At 33.9% G+C, this 12,795-nt stretch overlaps 2 protein-coding genes across 53 annotated transcripts in view; one reads left to right on the plus strand and one right to left on the minus strand.

The window, feature by feature from the left end:
- Nucleotides 1–6,795, plus strand: part of RIF1 (replication timing regulatory factor 1) — a 62,345-nt gene extending 55,550 nt beyond the window's left edge. For all 8 annotated transcript variants that reach the window (XM_086353374.1, XM_086353356.1, XM_086353384.1 and 5 more), the window contains one exon: nucleotides 300–6,795. In XM_086353374.1, coding sequence (XP_086209500.1) covers nucleotides 300–514 — 215 coding nt within the window. In that variant the 3' untranslated portion in view covers nucleotides 515–6,795. The remainder of the gene's footprint in view (nucleotides 1–299) is intronic.
- A 1,735-nt stretch (nucleotides 6,796–8,530) lies between these two features.
- Nucleotides 8,531–12,795, minus strand: part of NEB (nebulin) — a 220,940-nt gene continuing 216,675 nt past the window's right edge. For all 45 annotated transcript variants that reach the window (XM_086353306.1, XM_086353298.1, XM_086353272.1 and 42 more), the window contains one exon: nucleotides 8,531–9,287. In XM_086353306.1, coding sequence (XP_086209432.1) covers nucleotides 9,114–9,287 — 174 coding nt within the window. In that variant the 3' untranslated portion in view covers nucleotides 8,531–9,113. The remainder of the gene's footprint in view (nucleotides 9,288–12,795) is intronic.

A 12,795-nucleotide genomic window follows, 5' to 3' on the forward strand; every position in this document is an offset into this window, starting at 1 on the left:
GCTTTTTCTCTAATTGACAACTTTTATTCTATCAAGATCTAGAATCAGGATATAAACTAAACATTGCGATCCAGTTATGTTCATGAAAATGAAGTAGTCAGGATTTCTTAAGTGGCACGGAATAAGCTGTGGTGATTTTTCTGTAGCCTCACTCTCTTATCTTGAGTGGGGACTACCTCAGCAAGCACTCTTAATTTGAAACCTAGGCACTTAAATTTTTTATTAACTTAGAAGGAGATGCAAGTTAAGATGTATCTGGAATAGATTTTAATAGTGCTATTTTCTTCTCTTTCCTTTAGATTTAATTGATCCTGTTGCTTTAGAAGCTCCGTTATCTAAAAATCTTGTGGCACAGATTAGCGCACTTGCTCTTCAACTAGATTCAGAAGATCTCTATAATTATTCAGGAAGCCAGCTATTTGAAATGCACGAGAAACTTGGTAGCATGGCAAACTCTATAATTAAAAATCTGCAGTCACGTTGGAGGTCACCAGCCCATGACAATTCTTTTTAGTGTTTTAAGAGAAAATTGAATTTTTTTTTTTTTTAAATCACTGGATTTGTTGACTCATAAAGTAAGTTCTGAAATATAGCACAATTTCGGACTGAATGTTTGCAAAGTTGGTAATTTCAAATGCTAAAGAACAATAGCTTATTAAGTTAATTTTGTGAGTGAGAGCAATCTTTCCTGTGTAACATATTTTCTTGGCTGCTATACATAGTTTTTCCAGAACTTAAAGTAGTTTACTGAAATGTGAAAGCAGAAACTACAAGCAAAAGCATAAATTTTGTTTTACGTACTCATGCATATTTTAATGAAACATTTTATGTAATATACCTCCTCTAAGTAAGAAAAACTGAAATTTTTTATTTGAAGTTTTTGCTTAACTGATAAGATGTTTATACTTTCTTTCTTTCTTTTTTTTTTTTGGTGCTTGAGGTTTAAGAAATTTGTTCTTGGTAAAACACCCCAAATGAGAGGCAAAAGAATTTTTTGGAATGTTTTTCACAGACAGAGCAGCTTCATTTGGACAGCTTTCAAGAAAAATAATCAAAAGTTTCAACTATAGGGGTTAAATATTAAAGCAGAATTTAGTGATTCCATTCATTTGCATTAACAAATACTTGTGCAGCAGCATTTGCCTGTGAAAATACACTCTTATGAGATACATACTATTCATTTAAAAATGCACGACTGTTTGTACATTATGTATAGATTAAGTCTTTAATTTATAAATTTCAGTCTTCATTAGTTGCATGAGTTTTTCTGTAGCCTCTTGTGAATACCTTTGTTTAATAGAAACATAATTTTGTATATATTGAATACTGAGATATCAGTATGGATAATAGACGTGCTTCATGGGATTGCTGCAGATATTTGTAGGATTCTGTATCTACAAATAAAACAACAAAAAGTTTTGTACTTAGTTAATAGTTAAACATGAGTTTATTTTCTAAAGTAAGCAGAACAAATATGAGAAATGAGAAAGTGTTACATGACAACCTTGCTGTTCATTTCCATAACCTTTTTTTTTCCCCCTTTTGGTTTGAAAGAGGGGATTAGCCACCAGAAATAGTGCCTCGTTACATTTCTCTTTAATGGGGAGTTAGCTTGAGTATTTTCATTATAACTTGGATCATAAGAAACCTAGAGCTTATCTGCTCTCCACCTATACCTAAAGCAAACTTGGGAGAAATCTGAAAACTGTTCTTTAAAATATGTATGTTTTATTCAGTTTAAAAAAATAGGGTGTATGTAATTAAAACATTTCTAATTTTACCAACTGGTATTAGTGCCTGCCTTTCCCATATTTGTTTCATCTTTTTAACAAATATCTCACTTGTTTTCTAAATAGAATGAGTAATCTCAGTTTTAGACTTAATTCAGAAGTAACCCCTACTTGAAAAAGCACACATTCATTAACAACTTATGGAAAGTTTAATCCTTGTGTCTTGGTTAGCTTTATATTCAGAAGGGGACTGCCACCCAGTCACGATAAAAGTTGGTTTCATTTTCATGATCCATTATCATTACATTGTAAATATTTTGGGGTCTAAGTTTGGTATTTATATGCTGAGGATGGTTTTAAAAGAAAATCTGGGACCATTGAACCTGAAGGATTGTAGCTTGAATTTAAACACTTATAATTTTGGTTTAATTTGTCATTTATTCCCCAAGTTCTATGTGAGTAAACAGGCACGTTTTGATTGAACAGGTGTTAGTAGAAGGGATAGGTATGTATGTTGAGAGGAACCAGAATTAACTCATTTCACAACCTCATATCTTAATATTTGTGTGAGCTAAACTTACCTGCTGGTGGACTGAAGTTCCTGGGAAGGTGGACAGTATAGCAGAAAATGTGACCAAAATGAATACCATTTACTTAAATCACAAGTTTGGTGCAAGTGCAGATACTAAATTTAGAACATCCTGGTTTAACCAGGATATATTCTAAAACATTTAAAAACCAATTTGCTAAATCTTAGTTGTTGATAAAGTTATGTGTTTATTTAGGCTCCTTATTTTCAATATTCTTGCCTTAAAACTTTCTGCAGATTTTTCTACTATTTCTGGAAGAGCAAAAAGCATTAATATTCCATGATCAGCTCCAGTGTGTGTCTTTTTACCATTAAAGTGAAATAAGTTTTTTCAAATAATTTCTAATGGTTAATAAAACATGACAGACATTACTAAGAACACTCAAATGTCATTTTTAATTTTATGCATTTATAAAGAATATAGTTGCATGTAGAACCATAGTATAATTTTTGATGTTCAAAAATGAATTTCCAGTATCTCAGTGAGCACATAATTAAAGATGCTCTGCAGTTTGAACAAGTTTGAAAGCCATTGTTGAATAGTGGAGAGCTTTTGCTCTAGTTTCTTTGTCGATTATAGGATGATTTAGGTTAATAATGCAGTAGAATAACAGTCAAAAATAAGATTTGAATATGAATTTCCCATGATTCTGTTTATGTGCAGGTTGGTAGTAGTCAGAAGTGTTTTACATTTAAGAATCATAAAAATGTCAAGAAAATTCAGTTATGTTTTGACTAAAGGTGGGAGGGAAGACAAGAAAATTGGGAAATTGGAAAAATGGGAGGGTATGTGGAAAATATACAAGTAGAGTTTTGTTTTGATTTTTAAAGAGATGAGTAGTTAAAAGTGAGTGCTGTTTTAAAGGCAGGCTTAGTTGAAATTTAACAAAAGATGTGAAAACTTAACTCATTTTCTTTTAATGCCATTCCTTCTGACTTTGACTTTATAATCCATTAAGAAAAGCCTAGTTTCTATTTAGAATTCTTCATAACTGATTTTCTGGGAGATTATTTGTGAGCCAGGGTTAGAGGTTGTTAAAAAAAGCAGTTGTTAATGTTATTAGGCTGGGGCTTGAGTCAGGGGAGTTAGCTGCCTGCTTGTTATTACAACACATGTCCATTTTATCCCTAAGCCATTAGAAAGGTCTTATACTTTGTATACAAACATTAGAGTGAAGTCCTGACTTTATTAATTAATACTGCTGCTGCTAAGTCGCTTCAGTTGTGTCTGACGTTGTGTGACCCCATAGACGGCAGCCCACCAGGCTCCCCCATCCCTGGGATTCTCCAGGCAAGAACCCTGGAGTGGGTTGCCATTTCCTTCTCCAATGCGTGAAAGTGAAGTCGCTCAGTCGTGTCTGACTTCTAACAACCCCCTGGACTGCAGCCCACCAGGCTCCTCTGTCCGTGGGATTTTCCAGGCAGGAGTACTGGAGTGGGGTGCCATCGCCTTCTCCGATTAATTGATACAGTGCTTCTCAAACCTACATGTATTTGTTAAAATGCAGATTCTGATTCAGTAGGTATGTGATGAGAGCCTAATAGTTCATTTCTAAGAATTTCCATGTGATCCATACAAATGCTGATGTCTGTGTACTGCATTTGTGGTCATAGGTCTAAGAGGCTTCAAGATCCAAATTAGCAATTGGTAACCCAGGCAGATGTATATCCTTAAAATTATTGCCACAAAATATAACTACTAGTCTTTTTTTAAGAAACCTTTTCTGAATTGAGGATTCTGACTGGTCTTGAAGGCTTCATATTAAAGTTAAAAATTTTAAATAAAATTGTTAAAAGTAGAATTTTGCCTAATATGGGGCCTTTTAATATAGAAGATAAGTATTTTATGTTATCAAGAACCTGATTAAGCAGTTTGGACAATGTGGAGTCTTATGAGTATATACGAATTATGTTCTGACTTTTTAAATTTTCATAATATTAGAGATGAATTTAGTCTCTAAATCTTGCCTTCTAGGTTATAGGACTTCATTTTTTTATTAATAAACATTGAAAATAGGCTACCCCTAACAAAGGTTAATTTGGCAGTGAAGTTAGCAGTGCTATAGTAAGTCCATTCTGACAAGTGTGCCTTGATATTCAAGTTTACTGAAGACCTCTGGTGAGTGCTGTGACAGTATGTGATTGAAACTTCCTATTTTGTTGCAAAATGGAGTTGAAAGAGTTGAGTAGTCTGATCTTCAAAAATGAGGGTTTTTTGGGCATTCTTTTAAGATGATATTTTCCTTCATATTTATTAAAAATAAATACTTTTATTGTAAGAACTGCCCTCATCTAAAGCACTTAATTAAGGAAATGTCAGAAGTAATGGGTTTTAAAAACTGATTATCAAAATTTATTGATTGTTCAATCTGTAAAACAAATCTGGTCTTTGTGGTTTTTCATGGCCCGGTTAATTGTGTCTATTATATGCCAGGTTTTGTATATTGCTCTTTGAAAGTTCCATTAAAATCTGATTCATTTTGATTTGAAGATCTGTAAATTAGATCTGTAGTCTAATAAAATTATGAGCGTTCATTTAGTTCTTGGAATAGAATGTTAAATTTTACAGTGTGATCTTTACCATTTTTTTTTCTTTCTGTGCCAAGCCTTTAACCAAAGAACAGTTAAAACTAAGTGCCAAGCTGTAAATGCTTACTCCCCTGAAATATGCCATTAGAATAAAAGTTAACTTCTCCCTTTACCTGTGATTATAAAATTAAAGACAGTATTTTAAATTGATGTCACATGTCACATGGAAGAAAAGAACCTCCGTAGCTTTTGGTTTTCTACATGTAAGAGAGGGAACAATACCTTTATGTCACAGTGTACCATTTTATAATTGAATGAAACTAAGTTTATCAGCAAATTTACATGTTGATTGAGATTGATGCACTGATAAATGATGAAGAGAAGAGAAAGATCGATTGAAATAGCAATAAAGAATTAGACCATTAAGTTAACAGTTATCTTTATATTTTGAAAGTAGCTGACAGCCAGTGTATTCTACATGTAATATACATGTATTCTACATGTAATACGGTATCATAATAGTTTATTAATCCCTTGGGTAATTGTTTAGAAATATATTTTATACTCCACCTCCCATCAGTAAATAATTCCAACAAAAGACTGATTTCTTAAATGGATGAACTGCATAGAAGTAGAAAGCTCACTTTCAAAATAGTGTCATGAAACTGAAAATGGAATATAGAATAATAGCTGTTTTGATACTTAATTGAATAACAGGTATCTGAAGAATTTATTTTTTATGGAATGGAAATTTTGTAGAAAAATGGAATTAATAGTTGATTTTGATAATAGGAAACAAAAGACAGTAGTCTTTAATAAGTTTTTAAAGAGCAGGGAGGGATTGACAAACCATAGCCTGCCACTTCTTTTTACATTTAAGGAACTGAGAATGAATTTTATGTTTTCTAATGGTTGGAAAGAAAATACTTTGTGACAATGCATAAAATTGTTTTGTTGGTAAATCAGGTTTTTCTGGGACACAGCGGTGCTTATTTACATGTTTGGCTGTTTTCCTGCTATCGTGGCAGAATTGAGTAGTCTGAAGACTGGGTGGCCTGTAATAATGAACATAATTACATATTTACTACTTGCTGACCCTTAAATTGTGCCAGTCCTTGACATATGCAGTTGTTTTGTTCATATATGGCATGTCGTCAGTTTGGTTACTTCAGCTGGCAGAATAGGGTTTTTTAATTTAATTTCTGTATCCATTATTTAGATTTTATTTTATAAAATGAGTTCCCCTGATTTCATTTATGTCTTACTGTTGCTTAACTAGTATTTTTTATGTATACCTTTTTCTCCTTAAATTCTTAAAACATTTTTATGTATTTGCCATGGATATTAAGGGACGTGATATGTAAAGGAAAGGCATCTGGCACTAATTGGTTAAATCACACCTGTAAAACAAATTGGGGGGGGTTGGGAGTTTGCTTTCTGTGTTGGTGAGTAATCAGTTACTTTCGATCTTAAACACTACCTCTTGTGGATAGACTTGACTAATATGCACTTAGAAGAGGACTGAGAGAAGCCAAATCAGTCATTTATTAGCCCTATAATATTTTTGTTTTCATCACTTGATAAATCTAAGAGAGCTTAGTTTTACATTCAAAAAGTATTTATATTTGATAAGTCGAATGATTTAAGTTGAAACTTCACAGAAGTATGTGTTCATTCCTTGATTACCTGTACTAGCAGATGGGAAATAAGGGTACAGTCAGTTTTGTTTAATGTTTATACAATGTTTGAAGCAGGTGCACCTAAAGTTGTATTTTCAGGTTCATTTTGACTGGTTGAAGGAGAGAGAATCTGTGTCTGATCCACAGTAAAACTTTCATGATCTATTGAGAGTTGACTGTTAACACTTGCCAATCGAAACTGGATATTGAAACATTTTTAACGAAATGCACTTTAATCTGAAATAAAATTTAAAAAGAAAAAAGTAAATTCTGGTACTTGTTTTTCTTTGGTGTTTGAGTTTTTTAAATTTTTTTTTTGTTTCAATGAGACCTCCTGAAATTAATTAAATGGTTCAGACACCAGCCAAAAATGAGTATTGTATTCCTCCACGATGATATGAACCGTTCATATTCTTGCCCTCTTTTATGGCCTGTTTTTAACCAGAGAGGATCTCTCTGTTTTATTCATAGTTTCAAGGGTTCCACACACTTCTAAATTCATACTTTTAAAAAAATTGAAATATAGTTTGTTTATAATGTGCTAATTTCAGGTATACAGCAAGGTGGTTCAGTATTATATTTATATATTTTATTTCAGATTATTTCCATTAAAGGTTATTAGAAAATACTGAATATTGTTCCCTGTGTTACACAGTAAATCTTTTGTTGCTTGTCTGTTTTATGTATAGTAGTGTTTATCTATTAATCCTATACTTAAAGTTTATCCCCCTTTCTCCTTCCCCTCTTTTGGTAACCATAAGTTTGTTTTCTATGCCTGTGAGTCTGTTTTTATAGAGATTAATTTGTATTTTATAGATTCTGCATGCAAGATGATATTTGACTGACTTTGATATTTCCTAGGTCCATCCATGTTGTTTCAAATGACAATGTTACATTCTTTATTATGGCTGAGTAATATTGTGTGTAATATATATATATATATATATATTTACACACTACCTGATTGTAGGTTTGCTTTGGCATTTCTCTAATAGTAATTTTGAGCATCTTTTCATGTGCCTGTTGGCCACATGTTGTCTTTAGAGAAATATCTGTCCAGATCTTATGCCAGTTTTTTGATTGGGTGGTTTGGTTTTTTTGGTATTGAGTTGCATGAACTGTTGGTATATTTTGGAACTTAAGCCCTCATAGGTGGCATCGTTTCCAAATATATTTCTCCCATTGTGAGGTTGTCTTTTCATTATATGATGGTTTTCCTTTGATGTGCAAAAGCTTAAAGTTTGGTTAGGTCCCATTTGTTTATTTTTGCTTTTATTTTGCTTAGAAGACTGTAAATTCATACTTTTAAGTAAGAAAAAAAGTGTAAGATTACTGTCATTAGTTTACTATGGCTTCTGTAAAAATCAAAAACTGAAAGGCTTAAATAATAGAAATTTATTGTCTTGGTTCTATAGGCTAGAAGTCTGAGATAAGATGTCAGCAAGGGTTGGTTCCTTCTAAGGGCTGTGAGGAAGGCTATTCATGCCTCTCTTTTAGCTTCTTGTGGTTGCTAGCAATTTTTGGCTTTCCATCACCCCAGTCTCTGCCTTCATTTTTACATGTGCTCTTTGCTTTGTGTCTCCAGACACAAATTAAGGAGCTTAGGGAGAACATTATTACTACAGCAATAAAATAACGTGACAGATCTTTTGCTTTTTAGTAAAGATACTCTGTACACTGAAGCAACAAGCCATTATTGCCCATTTAATGCCTTTGACACAAACTGCCAGCCTACTGGATCCAGATGAAGAAGATCCCTTGAAGATTGGATCCCACAGCTATTTCTAAAACTTTATAAGCCAAGCCATAAGGAAAGCTTGCTGAACACAGTCCAACATTTGTTCATATTTTTTTAATTGAAATATAGTTGATTTTCAGAGTTGTGTCTTGTGCATTTTTAAGTTTAGTTTTTGTGGTGAAGTCTAGCATAGATTTGCTTTGTTGAAGTTTTTATTTGTAGATCTTAAAACTATTAAAAAGTAATGCTCATTCCGTCAATGGTGTTTGTTGCAGAATTACAGATTTTATTAGACACTAGTGTAACACCAGTTTATATTGACTATCAGCTTCATAACTTCAGAACTGGATTAGAAATAAAAGTATCAGCAGTCAATAAGCAAGGAAAAGGTGAGTATCTGCCATTTTTAAAAACTGTTTAACATGTTTAGAATTCTTGATTTAGAAAAGAAATACTGTTAAACATTTTAGTAATGGAGAAAGACTCTGGGTTGATACAGCAATAATAATGCAGAAACTTCTAAAAATGTCTGTGCTGAAATCATTTAAAACCCAAAAGAAAATTTTTTAATTATAAAAAAAAAACCTATGGGTTTAATGTTGTCTCAGGTTTTATGTGCAAGTCCAGAAAATAGAGGTAAGTCTAGTTTAATAATTGGATAGATTAATTGTACTAATACAATGGTGAATTACTTAGGTATGTGTAGAAACAAATTAAGGGATGGTACAACCGTAAATCATAACAAAAACTATTAGGCAGTTTGAGAACTTGGAGAATAGTGGAGAGTCTAAACTGAAATACTAACAAGATTTGTAGGTCATGTAGACAGGATTGATGCTTTGAAGTGTCTAAATAGCTTCAACGTAGTTGGCTGGGAGCATGCCGGTCCTGCCAGTCCTCTGCACAGTGCCGTACATCCAACCTTCATCTATAGCTTGAACATTGACAATGGCATCTCCATCTTTGAAGGATACCTCATCTGCATCAGCAGCCATATAGTCATACATGGCACGGAAGATTTTCTGTGGGTAAGGACAAAAAAGGGAAATGTTAGATTTGCAACAATTAACCTAAACAACTAATTTTAAAGTCTCTTATGACACCAGAAATTTAAGTTGCATGAAACAGAATGTGCAACTACCACCAAAACTAAAAAGACTAGGAGAAAATGTTTGCAAATCGTATATCTAATAAGGATTACAATCTATCTTATCTGATGACTCAGATGGTAAAGAATCTGCCTGTCAATGCAGGAGATTAAGGTTCTATCCCTGGATCAGGAAGGTCCCCTGAAGAAAGAAATGGGAACCCACTCCAGTATTCTTGCCTAGAGAATTCCATGGACAGAGGAACCTGGTGGGCTACAGTCCATGGGGGTCACAGAGTCAGACACGACTGACTGACTACATACACACACATCTATTCAGATCCTTTGCTGAGGATCTGAATTGTTGACGAGAGATACACCAAGAGCTAAATACTCTGCGTCATTAGTCACCAGGAAAATGTAAAGTTACAATGCGATACCACTACACGCTGGAATGATAATTGAAAAAAGGTATTGGGGAGGATGCGGGAAAATTGAAATCTTTTATAAACTGCTGATAGAAATGGAAAATGGTGCAGACACTGTGGAAAACAGTTTTGGAAATTTCTCCTATTTTACATAGTTCCCATGTGACCTAGCAATTGTACTCCTAGGTATATACCCAAGAGGAATGAACGTATATCCACACAATAACTTGTATACCCTTATTCATAATAGCTAAAAACTGGAAACAGCCCAAATGCCCACCAACTGATGAAGGAAACATTTTCATACAATGTAGTAATATTTGCTAATATAAAGGAATTAGTACTGATAAATGACACATGGATAAATCAAACATAAAGCCAGTAACAGCAGGCCACATATTAACATGATTTCATTTATATGAAATGTCCTAAATAGGCAAACACGTAGAAATTACGTTAGTGGTTATACTATTGTGGAAAATTCTGAAAGATGGGAATAGCAGACCACCTGACCCGCATCTTGAGAAACCTATATGCAGGTCAGGAAGTAACAGTTAGAATTGGACATGGAACAACAGACTGGTTCCAAATAGGAAAAGGAGTACGTCAAGGCTGTATACTGTCACCCTGCTTATTTAACTTATATGCAGAGTACATCATGAGAAACGCTGGGCTGGAGTAAGCACAAGCTGGAATCAGGATTGCCGGGAGAAATATCAATAACTTCAGATATGCAGATGACACCACCCTTATGGCAGAAAGTGTAGAACTAAAGAGCCTCTTGATGAAAGAGGAGAGTGAAAAAGTTGGCTTAAAGCTCAACATTCAGAAAACGAAGATCATGGCATCTGGTGCCATCACTTCATGACAAATAGATGGGGAAACAGTGTCAGACTTTATTTTTGGGGGGCTCCAAAATCACTGCAGATGGTGAGTGCAGCCATGAAATTAAAAGACGCTTACTCCTTGGAAAGTTATGACCAACCTAGATAGCATGTTCAAAAGCAGAGACATTACTTTGCCAACAAAGGTCCGTCTAGTCAAGGCTATGGTTTTTCCTGTGATCATGTATGGATGTGAGAATTGGACTGTGAAGAAGGCTGAGCGCCGAAGAATTGATGCTTTTGAAACTGGTGTTGGAGAAGACTTGAGAGTCCCTTGGACTGCAAGGAGATCCAACCAGTCCATTCTAAAGATCAGTCCTGGGTGTTCATTGGAAGGAATGATGCTAAAGCTGAAACTCCAGTACTTGGGCCACCTCATGCAAAGAGTTGACTCATTGGAAAAGACATGCTGGGAGGGATTGGGGGCAGGAGGGGAAGGGGATGACAGGATGAGATGGCTGGATGGCATTACCAACTCGATGGACGTGAGTTTGAGTGAACTCCAGGAGTTGGTGATGGACAGGGAGGCCTGACGTGCTGCGATTCGTGGGGTCGCAAAGAGTCGGACACGCCTGAGCAACTGAACTGAATGTTTTATTAGAGAAAAAGAATTTGAAAAATCAGCAGTACTGCATATTTCTCTCACTTTGAGAATTTGGGAGCATACCAGAAATAAGATTTTCTGGAAAGCTAATTTAAACAGTGGTGAAAACAAAAAATACAGTATGGTGACTGTTGCTAATCAACAGCATAAATTTCAGTTAAGCAAGATGAATGAATGCTAGAGATGTGCTGTTCTAGAGACAACCTTGAATCTATAGTAAATGTACACTGAAAAATAAGAGGGTAGTAGATCTCATGTTAAGTGTTCTTACAACAATGAAATTTTTACAAACTAACAATTTAGAGATACAAATAAAATTTGAAAGTGTCCAAATTTTCTTCATAGGAGCAGCCACTGGTTAGTTATTTGGCATGAAACCTACATATTTTTCCCTAGCATTTTGAAACTCACATTCACATTCAAGGATAGCCACCCCCCCCGACCAATAAGTGGATTACTATAAACAATACTTGGTTCTTTCCATTTGATATAGCTTGGAGGTCTGTCTGTATATAGATTTATTCTGAAGAGAATTCCATATTTTAATAATAACTACAAGTTATTTAGCCATTTCTGTATTTCTAGATAGTTAACCATCACTGTATTCGTCCACTAACCCCATAGTGTTGGTCTTCAGGTGTCTGTCTTTGGGCTGAAAGTATTAGGTCAAAGTTAACATGCCTTTTAAGTTTTCTTAAAAGTTTGCTACCATAATAGCATACTTTGTTATAATTTGTATATTTCTGGTTAGTAGTCATGGTGAGCCTCTTTTCCTTGGCCATTTTTATTTCTTTTGTTGTAGATGGTTTAGTCATATTCTTCCAGGCCTCATTTTGAAGGGAAGGGGAATAATGACCTCGATGAATTTTGGATACTTTATGTGGTTTTAGATATTAATCTTTTGTTATGTATAACTTCTCCCAGTTTGACATTTCTTTTTGTTATAGTCTTCCTTTACATTCCTAGATTTTTGAAGTTGCCAAGGAAGATGTTCCCATCTCCAGTATTGTAAAAATAGTCTTTTTCTGTAGTATTTTACAATTTTGTTTTTTTTCCTCTGCGTATTTGTAACTCTTCGGGTCTGTTTTTGGACTTCACGTGTTTTAAAATCTATTCTCATGCTAAATTCATATTTAATTATAATAGCTTTCTAGTGCATTTTATTCTTATGGTTAAGTCCTTTCCTATTGTCATTTTCAAAATTTGCTTGATCTTACATCTTTACTCTTTCAAATAAATTTTAGGATTAATGTATAAAATTTTTATGATTATTGTACTAGGATTTGATTGGAATTGCCTTGAATTTATGGATTGATTTCTGGAGAAATGACTGCAGGATTCCTTTCCTGAACTATAATAGGTTTTAATACTTACCAATCTTTATGTCCTTTAGTAAAGGTTTTCTTCATACAGATATTGTTCATTTCAATCGTAAAGAATTATGTTATTATGTTTTAATATTATGAAATTAGATCCAGGGTTTTTTAAAAATATTTATTCATTTATTTGGCTGCACCAGGTCTTAGT

The sequence above is a fragment of the Bos grunniens genome, chromosome 2, assembly GCF_055505025.1.
Source record: "Bos grunniens cultivar Pamir isolate PY7600 chromosome 2, Bosgru_T2T1.0, whole genome shotgun sequence".
NCBI lineage: Eukaryota > Metazoa > Chordata > Mammalia > Artiodactyla > Bovidae > Bos > Bos grunniens.